Here is a 22,417-nt window from a genome sequence, read left to right as displayed (position 1 = left end):
GACCAACAAGCTTGTTAAAATGGCTAGAAGTGAATCGGCTTTCAACGGGGACTTTATAAATCGCCCGTGACTCACAGGTGCTGGGAGGGGCTCCTGGAAACCGCGGCCACATCCCTGCGGCGCCCAGAGGCCGCGAGGCTCCGAGAGTTAAGCGTGAGAGCCAGGTCACCACGCTGTCCCCCAGGAAATGGCACCTTCACTAATGTTTAAAGGCAGGGTCTCTGAACTTTGAAGCTTATCGTGACTTAATTATTGCCCCCCCACCCCGCTTTTAACTAGTCTCGGTGGCTCAGAAACTGACTTAAAAGCCAAGCTTTGTCTGTGCTGACAGTCACTCTCATGTTGGGGGGCGGGGGCGTTTCACGCATGATTCAGCGTCTGAGGATTTCTTGGACCTTACGCATCAGTGTGGCCCTACACACAAATGCTGGTGGAGACACAGGTGCGCCACTCAATTTGATACATAGGAAAATTTTCAGAGAAACACAACCTATTCTTCTGAAAACCATGCTAGCAGGGAAAAGTTATAAAACTACAGACTTATGAAAATTAGATATTTTATTTATAGTTTAACCACAAGAACAATTTTCTTGTTTTTAAAGAGGTAAATACATACTAGAATAAACTCTGTAGAATATACAAAAAAATACATACTTTTCCCATGAAAATTTTCTTTATAATAAATAGGGAGGAACACGTGTGTGGCTGATCCCCAAAGAGCTCCGTGTCTGCTTAGGTTTTCAGTCTGTTGATTTATTTTTAATCTCTTGAAAGAAAGGGGAGTTCCCTCTCCCCTAAAAGGTCGAGATAAATAATGCATGAGGCATCCCTTCCCTTTTCCTCCACATTTTTCCTTTCGATAGAGAGTTCAGCCTAGATTTCCACGCTTGCATTCAATCAGTACAAAGCCTACAAATTATACAATGACTTCTAACCTGGCCCTTTAACAAAACAACTTTTTCCCTTATAAATCATAAGAGACAGATGGCAAAATGGAGAAGAAAAAGGAAGGAGAAGGGTGGGACAATAGGTGTTGTGACGAATCTGGGAGACGGGACAAAGTGCACGTCAGGGGGAAAGTTTGGTTTGACAGGTGAAGTTCCCACAGCCGCGGGCAGCACTGGGAACCGAGCAGATGCCAGGCTCGGCGACTCTGTGGATAATATTATTACCAGTAGCGTCATTCAGATGCTAAGACGCGTTTCTTTCTACTCGACATTAACATCTCTATGCAGGAGCCGAGGGGACGGGACGCCGGGACCCGTTGCGTCCCGCGGAGGCGCACTCGGACGGCAGAGTCCTCGGCGCTGCGGAGGGGGGGGCGGGGGACACCCGCCACCGCCGCCGCTGCCCCCTCCCGGCGTCTTTTTAGCCCTAGGAGCGCCCCCTCCCCTGCACTCGACCGTCTTTTTGGCGATCGGCTGCGTCTCAGCCCGTCGGAATAAAGGAAGCCCTTCGCCAAGGGACAAACGGCCGAGAGGCCGGACGTCTGCGTCTGCTCTGGGCGCGAGCCGGTTTCCAGGGCGCGGGAAGTGGGGGGCGAGGCGCGCGGCGGGGCGCAGCCTAGGCGCACTCCCGGACCGCGGGGCGGCGAGGCGCGGGGCGGCGCTTGTCCGGCGGAGCCGGCTGCCAGCAGTCCCGGTCCGACCCCGCGGGGCTGGAGGGGGAGAAGACGCAGCTGTAAGGGGAGGTGGAGGTGGAGGGCGCGGAGGAGGGCGGAGCAGGGCTCTCGGTGCCGCTCCACGTGGACGCGGGCGACGGGCTCTCCCCCGCGCTGCCCAGGGCGCCGCCGGGGTTCAGCAGGGCGGCCTCGGGGCGCAGCGGGACGGGCAGGCCTCCGCCGCAGTGGTCAGCCAGGCGCAGGGTCTCGGTGAGCGCCCAGATGTAGTTGTGCGCGAAGCGCAGGGTCTCGATCTTGGTGAGCTTCGCGTCCTCGGGGAAGGTGGGCAAAACCTCGCGCAGAGCGTCCAGCGCCGCGTTCAGGTTGTGCATGCGGTTGCGCTCGCGGTTGTTAGCCTTCAGTCGGCGGGTCTTCTTGATGCGCTGCGCCGTCTCGGCCGTCTTGGCGCCGCGGGAAGCGACTCTCGCCCTGGAGGGGCGCCGCCGGCACTCGTGCCCCAGGCCCAGCAGCCGTGCCCCGGGCCCGGCCCCGCGCGGCCGGCGCGCCCCGCCCGGCGCGCCCCGCTCCTCGTAGTCCTCGTCCGCGCTGGACTGCAGCGGGGTCCGCGCCGCCGCGGGGGAGGCTGCGCCGAGCAACACCAGCATGTCCGCTTCCTCCTTCACTTCCAGGGCCTCGGATTTAACGAGCATCCTACCGAAGGGAGCGGGAGCGAGGGGGTGGGGGAGGACACCAAACGGGCGTCAACGCAGAAGCGTCGGTGTCCCGGAGGCGCGCGCGGAGGAAAGCCCAGTTGGGGAGAACCCCCCAGCGCCCCGCGTGGGGAGCCCGCGCCAGCCCACCGGTCCTGCGTCCGCCGGCGACAAAGGTCTGCGCGAGCCCAGGACGCTGACACGCGGCGGGACCTGGTGCGGGAGCCGCCCTCCGATTAAACACTTACTCAGCTCGCTCTCCAAGCGCGCGCGCGGCCGGGGAGGGACGCGTGCTCCTGCCGCGCGGGTCTCGTGCGTGTGCTCGCGGTGCGTGTCCGTCTGTCACTCAGCCCCGCGCCGGCGGCGTCCGGCACGCGACCCCCCGGCACTCCAGTTAAAGCGAAGCGGTTTGTGGTTCAGTGGCTGCGTGTCTGGCACACGACTCTCCTTAAAACCCCTTATATACCCCCCGGAAAACAATCGGATCGCCCCCAGGCCCCCTTCCCCTCCCCCTCCCTGAGCCTGCCCCTCCCCGCTGCCCCCTTTCACCGCTTTATTGCCATTCAGTCCTTTCTCTCTTCGCCTTCCCCCTCCCCCGCCTGCCGCCCCCCCATCCTCCTCCTCTAGCCCCTCCTCCCCCTTTATCTAATCAGCATAAGATGATTCCAAAGCCGCCGCCGGAGCTCCGGGCTGTGCTCGGAGCTCCAAGGCCGAGGCTGCCGCCAGCGCCTCGCGATTGGCGGCTCGCGCTCGGCTGGAGCGTGCCGCTAATTTATTAATGAATGGAGGTCGCGAGACGCAGCTGGCCAATCCGCGCGCCCGGGACGCCGGCAGGGCCGCGAGCCACGCGCACCGAGCCCGCTCCCTTTCAGCCGCGCGGCAGGGGCCGCGGCCGGGGGCGGCGGGGCCCCCTCCCCCGGCCCGCAGATGCGGGTTCGACCCCCGGGGAGCGGCCGGCCCTGGTGCCGCGGGCCCCCGAGGGGCAGAGCCTCCCGGGAGCCCCCCCAACAGTGAAGGAGTTTAAGCACATCACTCGGTTCAGCGAAGAACGAGGTGCGGGTGGCGCGCGGTGGGCACGTGGGGACCAGCGCGCTCGGCCCCGCTGTAGCCGAGGCCGGAGGGCAAAGGACGGGGCGTGGCAGGACATGCGGAGGCACCTCCCGGGGGGCCCTCCAGAGGGGCGCGGGGCTGTCCCAGGACGGGTGACCAACCCAGGCTCCGGGCCGTGTCGCGGCTCAATTTGGGGGGTGACCCCAGGAGCCCCCCTGCGCGGAAGGCAGGAGCGGAGCCGAGGGGCCCCCGACCGGCTGTCCCGCAAGCTCATGGGGCTGCGCTGACATTTCCGTGACCCCTGCTCCGCGCTGGGGGCGTTGTGGGGACATGGGGCCCGGCCTCCCGATTCTCCCGGCTTTTCAATAGGAAAAAAGGGCTCAAGGGCGCCGGGGCTCGGGCAGCTTGTTCTGAATTGCTCGCCAGCCCCTCCCTGCTCCTCCCGCGCTCACGCCAGCCCTCTTGTCGCCCCGGCTGCCTTTTCTAGGGACAAGCCCCGAGCCGGGTGTGTGCACACCAGAGGAGTGTGCGGGCCGGGGGGCGGTGTGGGCCGCGGTGAGTCTGGCTCCCGCCTGCAGGGCCGTCTCTTGCGATCCCTTCTGCGAACCAGGTTGGAGCCAGAGCACTTGGAATGTTAGGAGTTGAGAGGTGACAAAAACACTGTTGTCTGTGCGTCTGTCCGGTTGGGACTGTAGGAACTGGGAGCAAGTTATTTTTCAGAAGAGGCGAAGGTGGTTCTGATCTGTGTAACGTTTTCTTCGGGGAGAAACAGCAGGTCTGGGAAGCTCGAGTTAAAAAGTGAAAATGTGAGGGAGGCTGTCACGCGAGGCGGGTCCCCACCTGCCAGGCTCCCTTCTGTCTTGGAATCGTTTGAGAGGTGCTGCGCTCTGCGCCCCGCTCCCCAGCATTTGTGTGGCGTCTCCCCCGCCTTTTAAAACAAACCCCCTACGTGTGAAAGCACAGTTTTCCCAGTTCCCTCCGAGTCCTTTCAGAAGAACTTGATTTCCCTGGGCAGAGGCGCAGAAGTTTGAAGAGGCAGTGTCTCCCTCTCACCCTCCTTTGGTCTCGTCTGCACCACGAACCTGCTGAGCCAGAACCTCGTAAAAGACTCGGATCCAGTGAAAGACAAGACAGGAGAGAAAGGCGCCAGAAGGCACATTAGCCCTGATTTACAGGCAATGGTCAGTGACACCAAACCCACCAGGACGCCGGCCGAGGCTTTGGCGAGCCGGGTAGGGACTGAAGGAGCACGTGGCTGTGGAAGCAGGGTTCCCGGGTTAATGCGAATGAAACAGACTGAGAAAGCTGGGTTCCGAGGACGTGATCGAGGTGCTGAAAGTAAACGCTGAAGCAACAGCATGAACCTTGTATATCTGCATCTCGCTGCTGCAGCCAATGGAAAACAGGGACCATTTATTTTAGTAGCTGTTTGGACAGGTGGTTTTCAAATGCTGGTTTAGCTGGAAGTGTTGGATTGATTCTATTGGAATGCAGCTCATTGGAGGCTTAAGGAAACCCAAGGAGCCTTGTGTGACCACAGGCCAGAGACTGCTCAGTGCTAGGGACACACATAAGGGTGACTGTGTGTGTGCGCACAGTATTGAGGGTCAGACCCCCGGGATTGGTGTTCTCCTGAGGTTTTATGTCTTTATGATGCACTGACAGGTCCATGGTTTCCTTTGTCAAAGTCCAAGCTTCCCGTACGAGCACCAAGCTAATGATGCCTAGTTAAGTGTGCCTGGGGATGGGAAGGTATTCGGGTCAGTTGCACATTTCCGATTCCAGATATTCCCTTCAAGAGGAAAAGTATGCCAAGAAACTTAAGGCTGTGGACGTATTCGAAGGCCGACAATAAACCGGTCTCCATGTAAATGTGGAGAGAGCATAGAGTTTATAGGACTTTATTTACAAAGTAAGGACTTCTCCAGGTGTGTGCAGTGTGGTACGGTGGACTGTGCAGACCCTTTGGAAAAGCACCCTCTAGACAGAGCAGGTTGAATACGCATCTACGGCTTTCGATTGTGTGTTGTAGTCACTTTTAAGAGAAGCATCCCTTCTGGTAACACTTCTGGAAATATCTCCTGCTATGAAGACTATTACTTTTTTTAGAAGAAACAGCGCCAAGAAAAATGTAACAACCTACTGCAATGGAGAAGCCAACCGTTCATACCCAGTCCCAGAATTCCGTGTGTTCAGCATTGCGCCGGTTTTGCTGAAAGCAAGCACTTTGGATTGGCGGTCAGATTCGCAACGACGCGACCAACGCGGCGCCCTTAGCGGGACGCTTCTAGGCCTCTTTTAACTCAAATGAATTCAAGAGGCTCTTGTGTGGTCCACGAGATTGTCCGGATGCAGCGGGGCTGAAACGTGGGGGAGGGGAGGGCGGGGCGGCCTCAGCGAGGGTGGCCACGGGCGGCTGCCCGCCGCGTGAACTGTCCTGAGGGGTCAAACTGTTCATCCCCAGCCGCTTTCACAGCGCGATCCCACTTTAAGGGAACAAAAGCTCAAAGCGGGCGGTCGTCCAGAAATGGGACCCCGTGATTTACACTCAGGGGCCTCAGGGAGAGCGGCCGAGGGCGTGTGGGGACCAGCGAGGGCAGCGTCGCCAAGGCTTTGTTGCTCCAAGAAGCTTGAATTCCTCCGCGACGGCCCGGCGCTGAGGGTGGGTTCTGCCGAGGGGCCACCGGCGACATGGCATCCACACGTCGACCTCACAAACGGCCAGAGGACAGCGGTCCCCGTGCCAGGCTCGGCTGTCGCAGGGGAGGGGGTCGCTTTTCCCAGAGAGTACAACGGTCCCCGCGAGCCAGTCCCCAAGTCACAAACTGCAGGACGCCCCGCGGAGTCCCTGCGGGGCGGGGCGGCGTCGGCCGTGTCCGAGGCCGCCTGGCGGGCCCGCAGCCTTGATTTCGGGGCGAGCTCCCGCCCCCATCCCGGCGCCCCCTCGCCCTCAGGTGGCGCCGCGGCCCGCGGGCCTTCGCCCGGCTCCGCCGCAAACCCGGGGCGTCCGCCGCTTCCGACCTCGGACCCCGAAGCGTCAGCGGCGCGCGCCCGGAGCCGAAACGCGGGGACGGACGGGACACCCCGCCATCCCGGTGGCAGCAAGGCCTGGGCCCTGCGCCCCTGCTCTGAGGGCGTCGCTTGTCAGCGCTGGAAGGGACGCCCGACGCGACAGGCTGGCAGAGGCTGGGCGGTGGGCGTTTTTCTCCTTCTCCCAAGTGGCATTTCACGCGTGTCAGGTGGGGCGCGCAGGGCCAGTCGTCTTGGGCCCCACCCCGTGGACCCCGACGCCCCAACTCCTCTTCCCTCCGCCCCCGTTTCCATCTCACCCCCGACGAGGTTCACTGTCCTTCACTTTCTCCGGCAACTGCGCTTTTCCGGGCGGCGAAGGTAACCCGGGGACCTAGGCGGGCGCCCCTCGCCTGTGAGCTCCCAGCCTCGCGTTCGCCAGCAGAGACGCCGGACGTGGGGCTGCGGGCGCACGTCAAGCTGACTTTAAAATGTTTCGGATGGGTATTTAATTTTTGAAAATCATGAGGGGTGCTTAGTAGGACCCCCATTTGCAGACCACATGCGTACCTCAGCCATCGAGAGAACTGTTAACATGCACATCCTGGAGAAATAGATTATTTATAGCGCCTATTTTTTTGCCACTGGAGTGTGGTCAATTTTCTTCTGTGTTTTCCAAGTAAATTGTGGAACATTTACAATCAGAAATTATTGCTGTAAAAGCACAGTCCATCTGTCTTTTGCCGTCTTCACCGACTGGAAGTAAGTTTTCGGACGTCAGCGACGGCTGCAGAGGGCTGGGAGGTCACAGCGCTTGCCCACCGTTAAAACCGAGGCCGGGCCCGCTGCTGGGAGGCTGCAACCTTCCCCTTAACGCTCTGCAGTGCAACCTGGCTGAACAGACAGATGCGCAATGCAGGGCGAGCTCCCAGCGGTGTGATTTTCTATATTCTGCGTAAATCACATCTCATGTTCCCAGGGATGAGTTCACATCATAGAGTTTTGATGGATTTCTAAAGAATGCTTTTTTCCCAGTGTCTCAAAGTAATACATTCCCTTATTTAATAATGTTTGCTGGCAGGAAATTCTTGGCATCTAATTCTTCTTAAACATGTTGAGCTTTGCTTTCCTACGCTTTTAGGCTTTTGGCTCTGCTGACAGAAGCTGCCCTTACCTGGTGGCAGCGCCGGGGGTGGGCGGGGCGCTCATCCTCAACTGCATCTGGGCAGCACCAAGCACAACAGCAAAACCAGGTTGCACCGGGTTAGCCAAAGGTTCATTTGGTTTTTCCGTATGATGGCGCTACTAGCACTTAGTTGTCTTTAACTTCATTTGAAACGCTTTTGTCAAATTGTATGTGACAGCTGTCATATTTAGGAAAAACTCATCAAAATTGGTGAATTTTTGAGTGGCCATTTTAATATTGAAGATGGAAGAAAATATGCAACATCTTTGGCATATTATGCTTTAATATTTCAAGAAAGGTAAAAATGCAACTGAAATGCAAAAAAGGATTTGTGCAGTGTACAGAGATGGTTCTGGGACTGATCAAACATGTCAGAAGAGGTTTGCAAAGATTTGTGCTGGAGATTTCTTGCTGGACGATGATGCTCCATGGTCAGGTAAACCAGCTGAAGTTGGTAGTGATCAAATTGAGACACTGAGAACAATCAACCTTCTACCACATGGGGGACAGCCGGCATACTCAAACTATCCAAGTCAATAAAGTTATTAGTGAACGTGAAAAAATGCGTCTTTTATTTTATGGAAAACACCACAGGGACTTTTGGCCAAGCTACCCCTTTGTGTAGAGGGAAGCAGACCAACCCTGGTGGCCCACCACCGGGCCAGCTGGGAACTCTCAGTGTTCCGTTCGGTCCCCACACAAATCCCAAGGACGACACCGCCACTTCCACAAATGAGACTGCTGCCCAAGGTCCACGCTGACGGCAGTCTCTGCACCCAGCCTGCGCCCTCTCCTTGAGCAATGTGGCGGCCCTCCTGAAAAGGACGGTTCTCGGTGGTCCCTCAGTGCAGAGGCTGTTCCTACTGTTTGAGGTGTACAAACATAAACCCTGGTGTAAATCCCTGATGTTTATATATCTCTTACGCAATCACGAAAACCAACCAAGTTTACAAATTAAATGCAAACACAACTATACAGGTAATTCCATCCAAATTAGTATTAATTTGATGTGATAAATTATACACACATACATATATTTTAAGCTACCTAATGACACTCACCACACAAGTTCCAAACAACTGCCACTGAAAACTCCAAGTTTGGGTGCCTTCCACACCCCCAGACATGGTGTGATGACGTCCACCACTGTTTTATCCTCAGCTGAGGACATTCTTTCACTGCTTTCAGAGAGAGAGTAGGTGAGAGAGAGACTCATCAATGCGAGAGAGAAGCACAAATCGGTCGTCTCCCATACACACCCAGAATGAGGACTGGTACGTGCCCCAAGTACAGATTGGGCCTGCAGCCCACGTACGTGCCCTGACTGGGGGTCAAACCTGCAACCGTTCGGTGATGGGATGGCGCTTGACCTGACGGAGCCACATGGGTCAGGGCTCCACCACTTTCCTGTTCCGTGTGCAGAGAAATCTAGGCAGTGTCCTTTGGCTGCCATTACGTGTCAACAAATAGTGTCGTACTTCTGAACCACTATGTTAAACCAGTATCATCAGACACATAACTGCAAACAGCACAGTAATATGCCACAAAACCAGCAGCCACGATGAACCCATGTCCCCACGAACACCCATACCCGGATCCGAAGCACTGCCCAAGGCTGGGAGCCACCCCAAAAATGACAGAAACACCACCACCCCAGTCCTTCAACAATTCCTGGAAATAGGCCTCTCCTACCTAATGCGCTGGGAGGGAGCCTCCCAAATGGGACACTACCAGGGAAGAGACTACGGGGCCTCTGCTGGCCAGTTCTCGGCTAGTGACAGGACCCCCGCTCTCAGTGGGGCGCAGGGCCGCCCACAGGGAAGACGATGCTTCTCACTGTCCTTGTGCTAGGAGTGGCCAGCCCAGCCCAGCTCTGGCCGCTGAGGTGTCAGCAGACGTGGCATTGCTCACTTTCAGGTTTCCAGAGGTAGAGGCATGGCCCCCTCTCCCCTCTTCCCTCCTCCTGCTTCTGGGAAGAGGGAGCAGCAGCTGCCCCGCCCCCCCTACCCCCCAACCCCAGCCTGGGAGAGGCCCTCAGCTGCTCTGCCCCGCGCCCCCGACTCCGCCCCCAAACTTGTGTGCGTGCAGAGTAAACTACTTACTGAAGCCACCGCTGCTGTCCCAGCAACAGCGCAATTCGAGTCAGGACAGATTTATCCTGCAGCTGCAGCTCATCCTTTTCCTGCTGAATCGTGTTTCCGAGACGAAAGACAAAACACACAACTTGAAGAGACAGCATGGGAGCCAGTCCTGGCCGCTCAGTGTAATTATCAAACCAGGGACTTTAAACAACTATGGTTGGTAGCCTAAGGGCTTTAGCAGGGAGACTGCTTGCTGCCCAGCCTGACTGAAACGCAAATTTCACACAACATCTAGACTCAGCAATTGCCCTGGGCGGCTGGCTGTTCATGACCCGTCACCTGATGCCCTGAATCCGTGGCCAGGGACGTCCCCGCGTGGGCCAGGCCGCTCCTCTCCACTCACAGCGCTGGGCCTGCCACAGCTGAGTCCCAGGCCAGTGGGAGATGCCATCTGGTCACACGCACGCTCACACACAATCTCACACACACTGTGCTGGCCAAAAAGTCCATTTGCTAAAAGGCACATTTTTCATGTTCACCAATAACTTTATTGATTGGGATATTTTGTGTATGTCAGCTGTCTCCTGTGTGGTAGAACGCTGGTTGTTTTCAATTAATGTCTTGATTTGATCACTACCAGCTTCAGCTGGTTTACCTGACCATGGAGCATCACCGTCCAGCAAGAAATCGCCAGCACAAAACTTTGCAAATCATTTTTGACAGCACCTTCTCTGTACGATGCACAAATCCTTTTTTGCATTTCAGTTGCGTTTTTGCCTTTCTTGAAATATTAAAGAATACTATGCCAAAAATGTTGCATACTTTCTTCCATCTTTCATATTAAAATGGCTACAAAAAAATTCACCAATTTTTAAAAAATGCACGCTGATATGACAGCTGTCACAATACAAACAAAAGTGTTTTGAATGAGGTTATAGACACCTAAGCATCACTAGAGCCATTGTATGGAAAAAAACCAAAGGAATTGTTTTGCCAACTCAATACATTCACACACAATCACACATACACAAATTGGACCAGATTTGCCCAATTAGAAAGAATGGTATCGAAACCCATAACTAAGACTAACAGAGTTTAAAAATACCAACTTAACTAGCATTCAGGGTAAGAGGACCTCAGAGGCGGCAGAGATGTGTGGGTTGTGTTTTTCCTTTACTTTATACTCAAGTCACACAAATATAAACAAAAAACACAATGGAAGTAAACATAGGTTTTGCTCATGACTAATTATAAAGCAGGCATTTCAAATCTGCGTTGAGCTAATGTTTTTAGAACAATTATTTAATTTTCAGGGTCCAATATCTGTCAAGTAAATCACCAATTTCCATTTTATTCTTATTTAATATAAAGGAATTGAGTTAGCACAAAGCTATTTCACAGCTGTCTTTAGATTAAACAGTCAAGGGCAGGCAGCCTTTGGGATTTGCTTTGGCATCTACAGCTCAAATGCTCTTTTTGTTTAAATATTAAAGAACACCGAAAGTTATATTTTATTATGAAGTTTCATGCTGGGCTTCACAATCTTAGATTTTAAATTGCAACTTTCCACAAGTAACTCAACTATTGAAATGTATGCTTATAAGGATGGGGCAGGCTATGGAGATGAGCATGAAATGTATTATTTTTTTAATCAATTTGTGATAATAGAAGAATCACCAGCTTAGCTTTTAGTACATTTTTGTTAATCAGTTTTTGTGCAGTAAGTAGCAAACTGGATCTTTTGGCAGCAAATGTAGACCTTCCAAGGAAAGTCCACCCTTGCTTTTCTGGAGTGAGACATACTCACTGGGGTATAGAAGCTGTGCAAATAAATAAATAGTTAACAAATTGTTACACAATAAATTGACCAAAGTAACTCCTCGGGACTGAGCGTCTGGGCCCGTGGGGACCGCAGTTCTGGGGACCCGACTCCGGCGGCGGTGGGGCGGGGGCGGTTGGGCCAGGAGCCTGAGGGAGGCCTGGGCCCCGCCTGCGTGGTTGCTGTCGCTCTGGCCCTCGGCTGCGTCGTTCAGAAAACGGGGAAAGGGCCCGTCCTCACTAGGGATGAGGGTGATCTTTAGAAAGAATTCTGAAAAAAGACCTAACCGGCCTGCAAAGCAAAGGCAACCAACAAATAGATTAAAGCCTGGAAATTTCACTCTACCTATAGGTGATGCATAGACCTTTCCCACAGACAAAACCTGGAACATTCTTACGTAGTCGCGTCACAGACCACACAGGGGACTCCGCCGTTTTAACGTCGTTGCTATGGAGAGAGAGGCAACAGCGCTCACGGTAAAACCGGCATTGTCACTTGGAGCATGGCGTAAAATCATGAGGAATTTTAATGTGTGTTGTTTATTGAATGGGATACTCCTAAAAATTCAGTTTGTGTCTTCCCAACCTTGAAATGTGAGGACAGAGCAGGCGTTCTCCGGGAGTCTGGAGATCTCGCATCCCGTACTGGCCGGCCTTTTCCTTTGTGCCAGTAAAGGCCGCGCCACGGCTCCGGGTTCGGCCGGCAGGACGCCGCGCCCCTTGGTCTCGGCCTCCCCCGCGGGGTGGCGCCGTCACACTTACCTCCGAGGGGTCAGCGGCCCCTGGCTCCTCTCCCCGGGCCTCTGACGACCGAGCACAGCAAAGCGCTGGGGACCCGCCACCCGCGCGCCACAGCCTCCAGCATGTCCTGTGCAGACGCTTCCGGGAAAGCAGCCCCGAGACTGGCCCGGCGGCCGGAACCGGCTCCAGAGGCGGCGGTGCGCACGGGCGGTCGGCCGAACGCGGGCCCCGGGCACCCGCGTGGGGCGCGGGACGAGGCTCGCGAAACGAGTCCCGTCTGCTGGTTTCAAAGAGGTAGCCTGGTCGCTTTTAGCGCACAGTCAGTCAGTCAGACGATTCCCCACGCCTCTAAAATGAACACTGAGTGGCTCGCAGCGCAGGTTTGTCCATGGGTGAGGCCGGCGTTGAGGTCGCCTGTCGTCAAGCCCGCGCCCCTTTTCCGCACAGGATGAGTGGATGCTCCCTTGTTAATAATGTCTACATGGCCCAGCACATTGTTTACGGTACTCAACATAGAATATAAGCATAGAAAGAAGAGGCAGTAAATTAACAAAGATTTCCTATAAGCAGAATATATTTCTTGTAATAAAAAATTTAGAAAGCCATTCTATACTCTGTACACCAATAATCGCTAGGCAAACAAACCCGCAGGAGAAAGCCAGAGGCAGTGCGGCGGCGGGGCGTCTGCTGGCCCGGCAGGCCTGCGGCCGCGTCTGGGGGCCGGCTCCCGGTGTTCCCCCGCCTCCCATCCTGGTTACAGGTTTTACTGCAGAGACGTTCTCCTTATGAGTCGGCAAGCTGTCCCCCAGGAGGCTGTGGCGAGTGCTCTGAGAGATGAGCTTCTGAGACGCTCACTTAGCTCTGAGATACCATTGAAAAAGTCATGAAGGCTTTCCCCCTGCCCCTTGATAACTGTTTCTAGCAGAATTCTTATTTACAAAACAATTTTTGTTAGTGAAATTTCATATTACCTTCTACATCTGTCTGTATTAATAAAAGTAATGTATACTCTTTTGAAGAGCAAATTTTCATATGTATTTAATATTGAAATATCAAAGTATTTCTTGATAACAAGGGTTTTGGGGTAATAAAAACATGAAAAATGCACAGTGTGAAATGAACTTGAGTTTCTACAAATCCAAAGGCTCTGCGCCCTTTTGCAGGTGGGCTCTGTCTCCAGGTCCGCCCTTCTCTCTCCTCCTCTTCTGCTTTGCTTCTGCTTGGTGCTCAGACTGCTCTTTAAGGAGCTGGTTCAGCTGCGGCTCACACTGGCTCGCCTGCTGCAACCCGCCTTCCCTCCCTGAGAAGAGAAAAGCCGCGAGGTGGCGACTTTTACAGCGGCCCCAACCACCCTTCAGTCACCATCAGCGCGGCCCTCCCTGGTCCAGCGTGAATTCAAGACGCCCGGCTCGGACCGCACGCGGCTCACCTTCACAGTGCTGGATCACACGGCCCCACAGCCGGTTCTTCCGCAGGCGGGCCGCGTTCCCCACAATCAGCAAGTGCCTCCTTCCTCGGGTCAAGGCCACGTTCACCCTCGGTTCTGAGTCGATGAAGCCCACCTGTCTTGTCCGCACACAGGACAGGATGATGACCTCCTTCTCCGCCCCCTGGAAGGCATCCACCGTGGACACCTGCACGGCCCGCAGGCTGGGCTGGTCCAAGGCCACGGCCCTGAGCAAGTGGCACAGCTGTGGGGGAGAGGACGGTCAGCGCGCAGGGGCCAGGGCACGAAGCTGGAGCCCTTGCGGAGGCTGCTGTAGCTTAACCAGAGCGGGAATTTCACTCTTTTCTAGGCCTGCATGTATTTGCCTCGTTTCTAAAATGACCAATAAGTAACTAAGTGACAATATAAGCCATGGAACAAGCTGAAAAGTGTTGACTTATCTGATGCAGGGAAGCTTGTTTGGATAAGCCAATTTAGAATTAATACACTAGTAATGAAACATTAAAAATACTAAAAAATTAAAACTAAAAAACTCGTTATAAGTCATTGGCTCATAATACACATTAGTATCTGGTATCTATCTTTGGTTTACTGATAGAATGTAATAATAATGGGAGAATATTTTGGAAAACAGATTCAATCCCATCTGTCCCAAAACACAAAGCACACAGCACATTTTCTTCCCTCTAATTTGTTTATTTGCATTTTTGCCCCAACAGCTGTAAACTGAATTTAATTAAACCTTGTTAAGTTTACATTTAATTATACAGAAAAGAAGCCAGACCAGGCACACATCAGAATGTTTCCTTTGGAATACATTAATTATGGCCCCAAAAGTTCCTCCAGGCCCAAACCAAACCATTACAAATATAAGGTCAAAGCCTGTGACAGAAAATGACACCCTGTAACACCCAATCAAGTCAGAGACGAGCACGAACCTGGCCCACCTGGGCCCTGTACAGCGTTATGACCCCGATCGCGGAGCCCACCACTCCGCCGGCAACCAGTGATTGAATCAGCGTCAGCGTGAAGGCGGCTTCTGCCATGTTGTAAAAGCTGTTCCCTCCTTCAGTCTGGAACGAAAAACAGACCCAAGATGACATTTCCCAGAACGGCCGGGGGAGACCGAGGGCATCACGCAAACAGCAGCCGCAAAGCGGAGCCGGCACTCGCTCGCAGCCAGGCCACGCCAGGCACCTGCTCCTGCCCCTGCACGTCATAGAAGCACAGGGTGGGGAGCCACGCCAGCAGCGGGCTCCGCTCCGTCTCCGACACACCGTTCCTGAGGCCGCCGCCGTAGAACAGGTCGTTAGCGACAGCAGCGATGACAGGGTGACATCGGTACTGGGTTCTCAGCACCACTGGCTTGTGACCCTAAGACATTTAAAGGCAGACATTTAAAGTGTTGCCACACTGTGCTGTCAGTAAATGAATTACAAACATGGTAAACTGTAAATACATTTTTTAGTTACTAAAAATACCATCATGGTAAGTTACTATCACACCACAAAATCATCAACTGTCGCCCACGCCGGACCTCAGACTTGCTGTGCAGGAACCGGGGCGGTGGAACCTCGTACCCCGACCTGCCCCGCCCGGCTGAGCCCTCCCGGCGTCCAGCGCGCCCGCCCCTCGGACGCTGCTGCCGTCAGCCCCTCAGCCTGTGTCGGGGGGCTGTCACGGCACCGCAGGGCTTGTGTTACCGTGTTGTCGCCCTGGCTTTCTAAGAGCCCCAAAGCGCAAGAGCGGTGATGCTGTTGGCTCAGGCGCGCCCCAGAGGAGCTGCAAGGTGACCCGTCCATGGGGCTCGGGTCTGCAGTTGCAGGCGTCCACTGGGATCTTGGGCACACCCCTCGGATAAGGGGCGACTATGGTGTAACCGAGTACTAACGTGCCATGATGTGGATGAACCTCAAACACGTGCTAGGCAACCGAAGCCAGACACAAGAGGCCACGCGGGGTGGTTCCGGGCTGCACGGTGGGGAAGCTGTGGGGCTGCGAGAGATGAAGAGTCCGGGCGGGTCGGCCCACCCGGACGGAGCGCCAACGGGCGGCCGCCAGGAGCAGGGCGGCGGAGGGGCGGGCTGGCGCTGCCGGGCACGTGCGGTGGGTTCTGGTGGACAAGGATGTTTGGGGACTACACAGAGGCAGCCAGCGGCTGCACAGCACCGTGGACGCTGCAGGTGCTACCGACTCACTTTAAGGCGGTTACTTTTATGTCTTGTGAATATCGCCTCATTTAAAAATATAGCAATGATTCATTTAAAAAAATTTAAATGTGGGGAAGACAGGGGACATAGCTTATAGATTATAGGTTTGTTTGTTTTATTTTAGCACAAAAGCAATATACTTTCTACCTACTCCTAAAACACACAGGAAAAAGACATTTTATAAAGGGCATTTAAATTACGGGGTTCTACTAATCTTTAAGATGAGTGCTTCTAAACAACTCCAATTACATTGATGGAAATATTTTCATTTTCCATCAACCTACACAGGGTGCCACAGTCAGTGGCTCTGCGTGAGGTTAGCAGCAGTACCATTAAGCAAAGTCGATCGAAAAGAGTTTGTTCCAATCCATGTTCGTGAGCTGCGTCGGATCCCTGAATAGTGGGAGGAAGCTGTTTGGGATCTCCAACAAGAATCAGCTTTTCACACTCAAACCTAAAAACAGGATTCCAAGTTAGTCCAAACGACAGAAAAAGCTCACACTGACACATACGGCACAATTTTCTAAAATGCATTTCAAAGGCTTCAGCCCCCACCACCCCCCTGAAAACAAGGCCCAATCGTGCCGACACATGCACTGAAGGGCACAGCAGCCACGCAGTGAAGAAACCCTCGGTGTGACTGTGTGTGTTTCCACGTGAAGTGGACTGCGTGCCCCGGCCTCCGCGTGGGCCCAGCACTCTACAGAACACGCATGGGGAGGCGGCGAGCTTCAGGGGCTATGCATATGGACCTAGGAGCTTCCCTCTGCGTTCGTAAAAACTATCAGTTTAGTCCTTGAACTGCCACGACTGTCACGAACGCTCGGCAGGAGTTTGGACTGAGGAAGTGTTCGGAGAGGCCGTGACACCCAGGCCTTGGGAAGGACCGTGGTTACCGTGCGACGGGCAGCAGCGAGGCTGGCTCGGTCATCTGGCTGCACTCGTCCAGCACCACGACCGGGAACCGCAGGCCGTCCATGCAGGGGAAGGGGCAGGCCGCACAGGTGGCTCCGACCACACGGACCTGCAGGACAGGAGGGCGTGGTGGTCGTCGGCTACTTAGAAAACGAGAGGGTGTGTTTCCCTAAGATTTGTAGTGAAATCAAAACGTGTCCGCGGTGACTGCTGGCGATGGGAAACTAGGATCCCCACAGGTCACTGAAGCCACGTGGTCGTGACTCCCACGGGCGAAGTGGAAATCCCAGAACGCAGCGACTTAAGCCACAGTCTGTTAATAAGAACAAAAGGCTCATTTTTACACCCGGAAGGAAGGTATTATAATACCCAGGACTTAAAAAATGTCAAGGGCAACGCACATCATTTGCCCCCCTTGACGAGGCGGCACAAACACAGCCCAGGCCACGGCTCTCCGCAGCGCACGCTGGACGCGCTGACAAACGGCCTTGGCTGAGCTGCCTGGCGTGCCTGCGGCCTCCCGAGAAGCGCATTCCGGGTGGCTGCGCAACAGCTGTGAGTTTATCCGAGTCTTACAGACCTGAATATTACACCAGGGTAGCATTATTTTCAAGGCAAAAGCCTGATAAAAGCTAATATGTAATCTCTGGAACAAAATCTAAAAAAGAAGAAAATTCATGAATTTTCTAACTGGATGTGGTCTATGCACATGTGTGTACGATGTGCGTGCACATGCATATGTACACACATCTATAACTATACATACACCTTTACACATACATGTGTGCACACATGTAACTAGACACCAGCACATTTACATATATACACATAACTACGCACATATACACATATACGTGCATGTTTTACACACGTGTGCACACATTTCTTTTCTCTTCTCACAATCTGAAGTATAATTACACTTTGTGGTAGTAGAACAGTCCATACAAACCATATCTTTTGGCAACAAATGTGATTGACAAAAATACATTTTACAATTAAATACTCCCTCTAGAGATCTTCTGAATGGGAAAATATTATAAACACTTTGTTTTCTTAAATGACAAGTAACATTCATCACATACAACAGCCCTCTGTCAGTTAGGTTTTCCTTCTTTACAAAACAAAAATCCGAAAGCCACTTTCATATTAGAACCTCCAGTTTTTAACCATTCAGTCCCTTTAACATGACCGAGCAGAGCCCTGATGGGTGTGGTTCAGTGTCACCCTGCAAAGCGAAGGGTCACCAGTTCAATTCCCAGTCAGAGCACATGCCTGGGTCACAGGTTCGGCTTGGACAGGGCACGTGAGAGAAGCAACCAATCGATGTTTCTCTCCCTTTATTTCTCCCTCCCTTCCCTTCTCTCTAAAAATAAATAAATAAAATCTAAAAAAAAGAAACTTAAAAAGAAAAGTAAGTAAACACAGTGTCCCAGCAGAGGCCACCTTTCAGCAAGTGACACTGCTCGTTGCTGCTCTGCAGCGTCACTCCGCGCCAGGGTCTGTAACTGAACCCGACAAAAACCGCCTCAGGAGGACAGCCCCACAGTTGTGAATCAGGAAGCAATGCTTTTTTTTTTTTTAATTTACAGAAATATCTAATATAAAAACCAAAAGAAAGTAAGTTTTTTCTTCAAAAAATTATATTATTTGTATCTTTTATAATATCGCTGAGATTCTGACAGCAAAATAGATTTTATTATTGAGCTGGGAATTAACTATGAAGCATCTTTTAAAATTAGTATCACTGTAAAGGTGTCACTTGAGGACCGTACCAGGCCTAAACGTGTACCTGGAAATCTGTTAAACTTTAAAAATGTTACCCCGAAAGAGTTTTCGTTTGTGAACAGGTGAGACCGGCGAGCGACACCTCACAGTAGCTGGGCTCTCCCCTAGAAAACACCGAAGGAACCACTACCAGCTCTTCTTGCGTCTCCACCGGCGGGGTCCGCGGCCCGCGGGGACTGAGCCCAGCCTGCCAAGCCCTCGGGCTTCCGGACCCGCCGCTGCGGGGGCGACGGGCGGGGGGGCCGGGGGGGGGGCCCGGAGCGGCTGTGGCGCAGCACCTTCCCCAAGAGTCAGGCTGCCCCCACCCCGCCGCACTCCTGCCCCCGCTCCGGGGACTGTCCCGCCAGAGGCGGGGCCCCCAGAACAAGCCCCGCCCACGGGCCCGCAGGGCCGAGCCCTGTCTGTTACCTCGGCCAAGGCTGCCAGGCTGCAGGTGGGCCGACCGCCCCTGTGTGCGGGCCCAGCCGTCTTCCCCTGCGCCCCTCCGCTCCTCATGCTCCCCCGCGGCCGCTGCCTCCTCCCGGCAGGTCCCCGCTGCCCTGGGCCCCAAGGGGGTGAGGAAGGAGACGAAGCTGCGGGCGCAGCCAGCCCCGTGGGCCCCGTCCTGTCTCCCGATGCCTGGAACACGTCTCCGGGCCTCCTGGGCTCCGGCACAGACGACCCGGAAAGGCCCGGCTTTTGAGGGAGCATCAAAGGCAAATGTCACTTGGATATTCTGCCCAGGGACAGACATTCTCTCCCTCTATTTCCCCTAGGAAAAAAATCAAGTTTCCTTTAACTTGCCAGGACTATATTCCCGCCTCTTCACTTTCCTCTTTAAGACTGAAAAAAGATAAATAGGGAGAAAGAGAAAAGGAGACGCAGTCGTGGTGAGCTGGATCTGTTCCCGGATTCACACCCCAGTGAAACGCGGGCGACCTGCGGACTGTCTTCCTCCCCGGGAACACGGCCCGGCCGCAGGGAGGGCGAGACCCCGGCGGTTCTGCACCCTAAGAACAGGCCGCCTCACCTGCCTCAGCAGCGTCCTGTGGGTCCCCAGTTTGTGCTGCTCGATGCCCTTCCTCACGTGGACCCTGTCCGCGGGGCTCAGGTCTTCTTTCATCAGCGCCTGCAGCTCTTTCAGCTGCTCGTTTGCGGAGCCAGCATGCACGCTGCAAAGGGTTACAGAAAAGGGTGCCCCTGGACTCCGCTTCCGGAACACGCCCCAAGAGCTGAGTGCAGATTTTCTAAGTGAACCAAGAAAAAGATAAGGCTTCTCTACGCTTCAAAACCAAATTTAAGGTAAGAGGTCTATAAAACTGTTATACTCCCGTGGGCTTTCTGCAGCCTTCGGGACTGAGCGTTCTCACCTGTAAGGGAGGACAGGCTTGGCGATCTTCCTAACACTCCCGACTCTGACAAATTTTTCGAATCCAAGACTGAGAAGCCTTTAAACATTACAAAGTAAGATCCTGATTATTTAGAAAGTAGAGTATAAAACAAAGTTTCATATAGTATTTGTTATTAAAATTGTCATTAATATGCTTTATAGTTATGTAATTCTATGTGAAATGCTTAAACTCAAAGTCAGTGCAAAGCGGCTAAGAGTTTTAACACAATGTGGTCTTCAGAGAACTTTAAAGGGCGCGTCCTCTTGCGGGGGGGCTTGTTCAGTGGGGGCAGTGCACCGCCCAGCGCCTTTCTGAAGAGCAGGCTTGCAAAGTGTGTTTCTGCCTTTTATTCTGGGCCAGGGACTTTTTCCTCAGAAGAAATCAGAAGCGGAGACAAAGATTTTTATTTGAAGATCTCTGTCACAATATTACTCATAATGGGAAAAATTTAGAAGGGACTGATCAAATATTGCTTTAAAATGGTATAAGCAAATCATTGCATATAATAGAGCTATAAAATTATGTTTTCTAAAAAGATTTAAAAGCAGGATATAAAACAATATATACTATTCATACCAAGTTTGGAAAACAAAATGTGTGTACGTATTAAAAAAATGTAAAGAAATACAATTATCTGTACAGACTACAAATTTTTACCATTAGCATTAATTTATGTAATTATAAAAGTTAGTTTTAAAAAGCCTACCCATAATTATTTCTCCTAATCAAACTTTGTCATTTACGTTGAAATTTAGATCATTAAACACTAGAATACTGGTAAAATCCTATGTAACGCTGTCTCTGCATTTTTAATAAAGTTCTAAAAAGTCACAACCCCCAGGGTTACCGCCATCAGCCCCTTCCTGCCGGAGCCAAACCCCTGCCTCAGCCGCTCCGTTGGCTCCGTCGGGGTCCCGACCCTGTGCTGCTGCTCCTTCCCTGGCCGCAGGCCCCCTCCGCGCCCGGCCTGGACGCCAACCTGACCCCGTCCACTCCGGTCCCCTGGGGCTGGCGGGGGCCTCTCATGCAGTGGCCGAGCTGTACGGGGAGCACTGGGCTTGGGGTCCCCTGGTTTATAACAAGCGAGCAAGGCTCTCAGTCACGGGGGAAGACGCCAGCCCGGCGGTCCAGGCTGCCAGCTGCCAGCGCGACCCTGGGGCCTGCCCTGGGAAGGGCGGTCAGGGCCCTGCGCCCTCAGCACCCCGCCAGGGACACACCTCTCAGCCCTGCGTGCTCCTGGCTGACCTTGGATTTTTACACGAGCACCCCATCCTTGTGCCAAAATTGTAAGTTGGATGTTTGAGTTTCTCCGACTTACAAACTAGCCAGTCAGCCTGTTACTATCTCCTGGATCTTGCTCGAGTTGGAGACACAGGCCCTGAGTTTCGGGCAAACCCAGCACTCAGGGCCCAAGGCAGGGTGCCTCCCTCAACAGTAAACCTAAAGCATGAGCCTTAAATGCACTTGTCATACCCACCCCAGCAGTACTCTGTCAACAGCTACATTAGTGGAAGAAGAAATTAGAAGCTTCCACGGTCTTGTATTTCCAACTGCAGGAGCTTCACTCTTTTCAAACAGCTGCACCAAGAACAAAATCACCACTGCCAACAAATAACTCTTTCCTGCTCCAAAAACACCTAATTATTTGGGAGGAAGAGAAAAAATACAAAGGATCTCATAAACACATTTTTTGAAAGCACAAGAAATAATTTATCTTCCTCTCTCCTTCATTTAACTGATTTATTCAAAAACCATTAATCGAGTGTCCAGTATGTGCTTAGCACGGGGATAAATAATGAAAAGACCTCTTAGTAAGACCACTGCGTCCTTAGGAAGACAGACAAGAAAAGGAACAATAATGAAGTCCCATGTTCAGGAGGGAGCAGTGGGCAAAGGGGGTCAAAGGAAAGTAATGGAAGGCAACTAGGCTTTGGGGGGTGAGCATGCAGTTCCGCACAGACATCAAACGGCGGTCTTGTACACCTGAATCTTACATAATGCTGCTAATGTGACCCCACTAGATTTACTGAGAAGTAGTTAACGTGGTAAGGACACTGTGATTGTATCCAAGAGAGAACTCTCTGGTTTGCTGGAGGTGGGAATGCTTCTTAAAAACAGGAAGGAGCAGAACTAAGTCCCCCAGAGTGAGACATCTGGACCCGTAAAGGAAGGGCCACCTAGGCAGAGGCTGGGTGAAGCCTGGGGCTGCGAAGCCCCCCCACGGAGCCAAGCGCAAACCGGCGAGAGCGAGGCTGAGGAAGCAGCTGGGGGCGAGTCACAAGAGCTCTGCTTGGTACGGCTACAAAGCGGAATTTGTCCTGAAGGCCAGGGGAAGTTACTGACGGGTCTCAAACAATGAAATCGACTTAATCATAACACATTTTGGAAAAACCAGTTGAGTGGAAATACAAAGTGCGAACCCTGAGAAGGAGGCCTCCTACCAAGAAGGGCCCCGGTGGCGCACAGGCCCCACTGAGGCAGCAGAGCCTCGCAGC

The 22,417-nt window shown here is 53.3% G+C and overlaps 2 protein-coding genes across 2 annotated transcripts in view; both read right to left on the bottom strand.

Moving 5' to 3' along the window:
* Positions 1–1,563: 1,563 nt before the first annotated feature.
* NEUROG2 (neurogenin 2) lies at positions 1,564–2,310 on the bottom strand. Its single transcript, XM_054563762.1, has one exon. It carries the CDS (start codon positions 2,308–2,310, stop codon positions 1,564–1,566), a length of 747 nt encoding a protein of 248 aa, XP_054419737.1.
* An 11,015-nt stretch (positions 2,311–13,325) lies between these two features.
* ZGRF1 (zinc finger GRF-type containing 1) overlaps positions 13,326–22,417 on the bottom strand; it is a 39,812-nt gene continuing 30,720 nt past the window's right edge. Inside the window, exons 21-29 of the mRNA XM_054562166.1 lie at positions 21,400–21,559; positions 19,902–19,979; positions 19,562–19,703; positions 16,749–16,876; positions 16,183–16,306; positions 14,840–15,016; positions 14,581–14,715; positions 13,625–13,886; positions 13,326–13,495 (exon numbers count right to left, since the gene is read on the bottom strand). Coding sequence (XP_054418141.1) covers positions 13,326–13,495; positions 13,625–13,886; positions 14,581–14,715; positions 14,840–15,016; positions 16,183–16,306; positions 16,749–16,876; positions 19,562–19,703; positions 19,902–19,979; positions 21,400–21,559 — 1,376 coding nt within the window. The remainder of the gene's footprint in view (positions 13,496–13,624; positions 13,887–14,580; positions 14,716–14,839; positions 15,017–16,182; positions 16,307–16,748; positions 16,877–19,561; positions 19,704–19,901; positions 19,980–21,399; positions 21,560–22,417) is intronic.

This window comes from Pteronotus mesoamericanus, unplaced genomic scaffold, assembly GCF_021234165.1.
Source record: "Pteronotus mesoamericanus isolate MK-2021 breed Mesoamerican mustached bat unplaced genomic scaffold, CSHL_Meso_final contig_163, whole genome shotgun sequence".
Classification (NCBI taxonomy): domain Eukaryota; kingdom Metazoa; phylum Chordata; class Mammalia; order Chiroptera; family Mormoopidae; genus Pteronotus; species Pteronotus mesoamericanus.
Note: the sequence above shows the minus strand (reverse complement) of the source record. Positions and strands in the feature narration are given on the sequence as shown.

Bases quoted from the DNA above. Each gene is read 5' to 3' on its own strand.
- NEUROG2 (XM_054563762.1), bottom strand. From the start codon at position 2,310: ATGCTCGTTAAATCCGAGGCCCTGGAAGTGAAGGAGGAAGCGGACATG.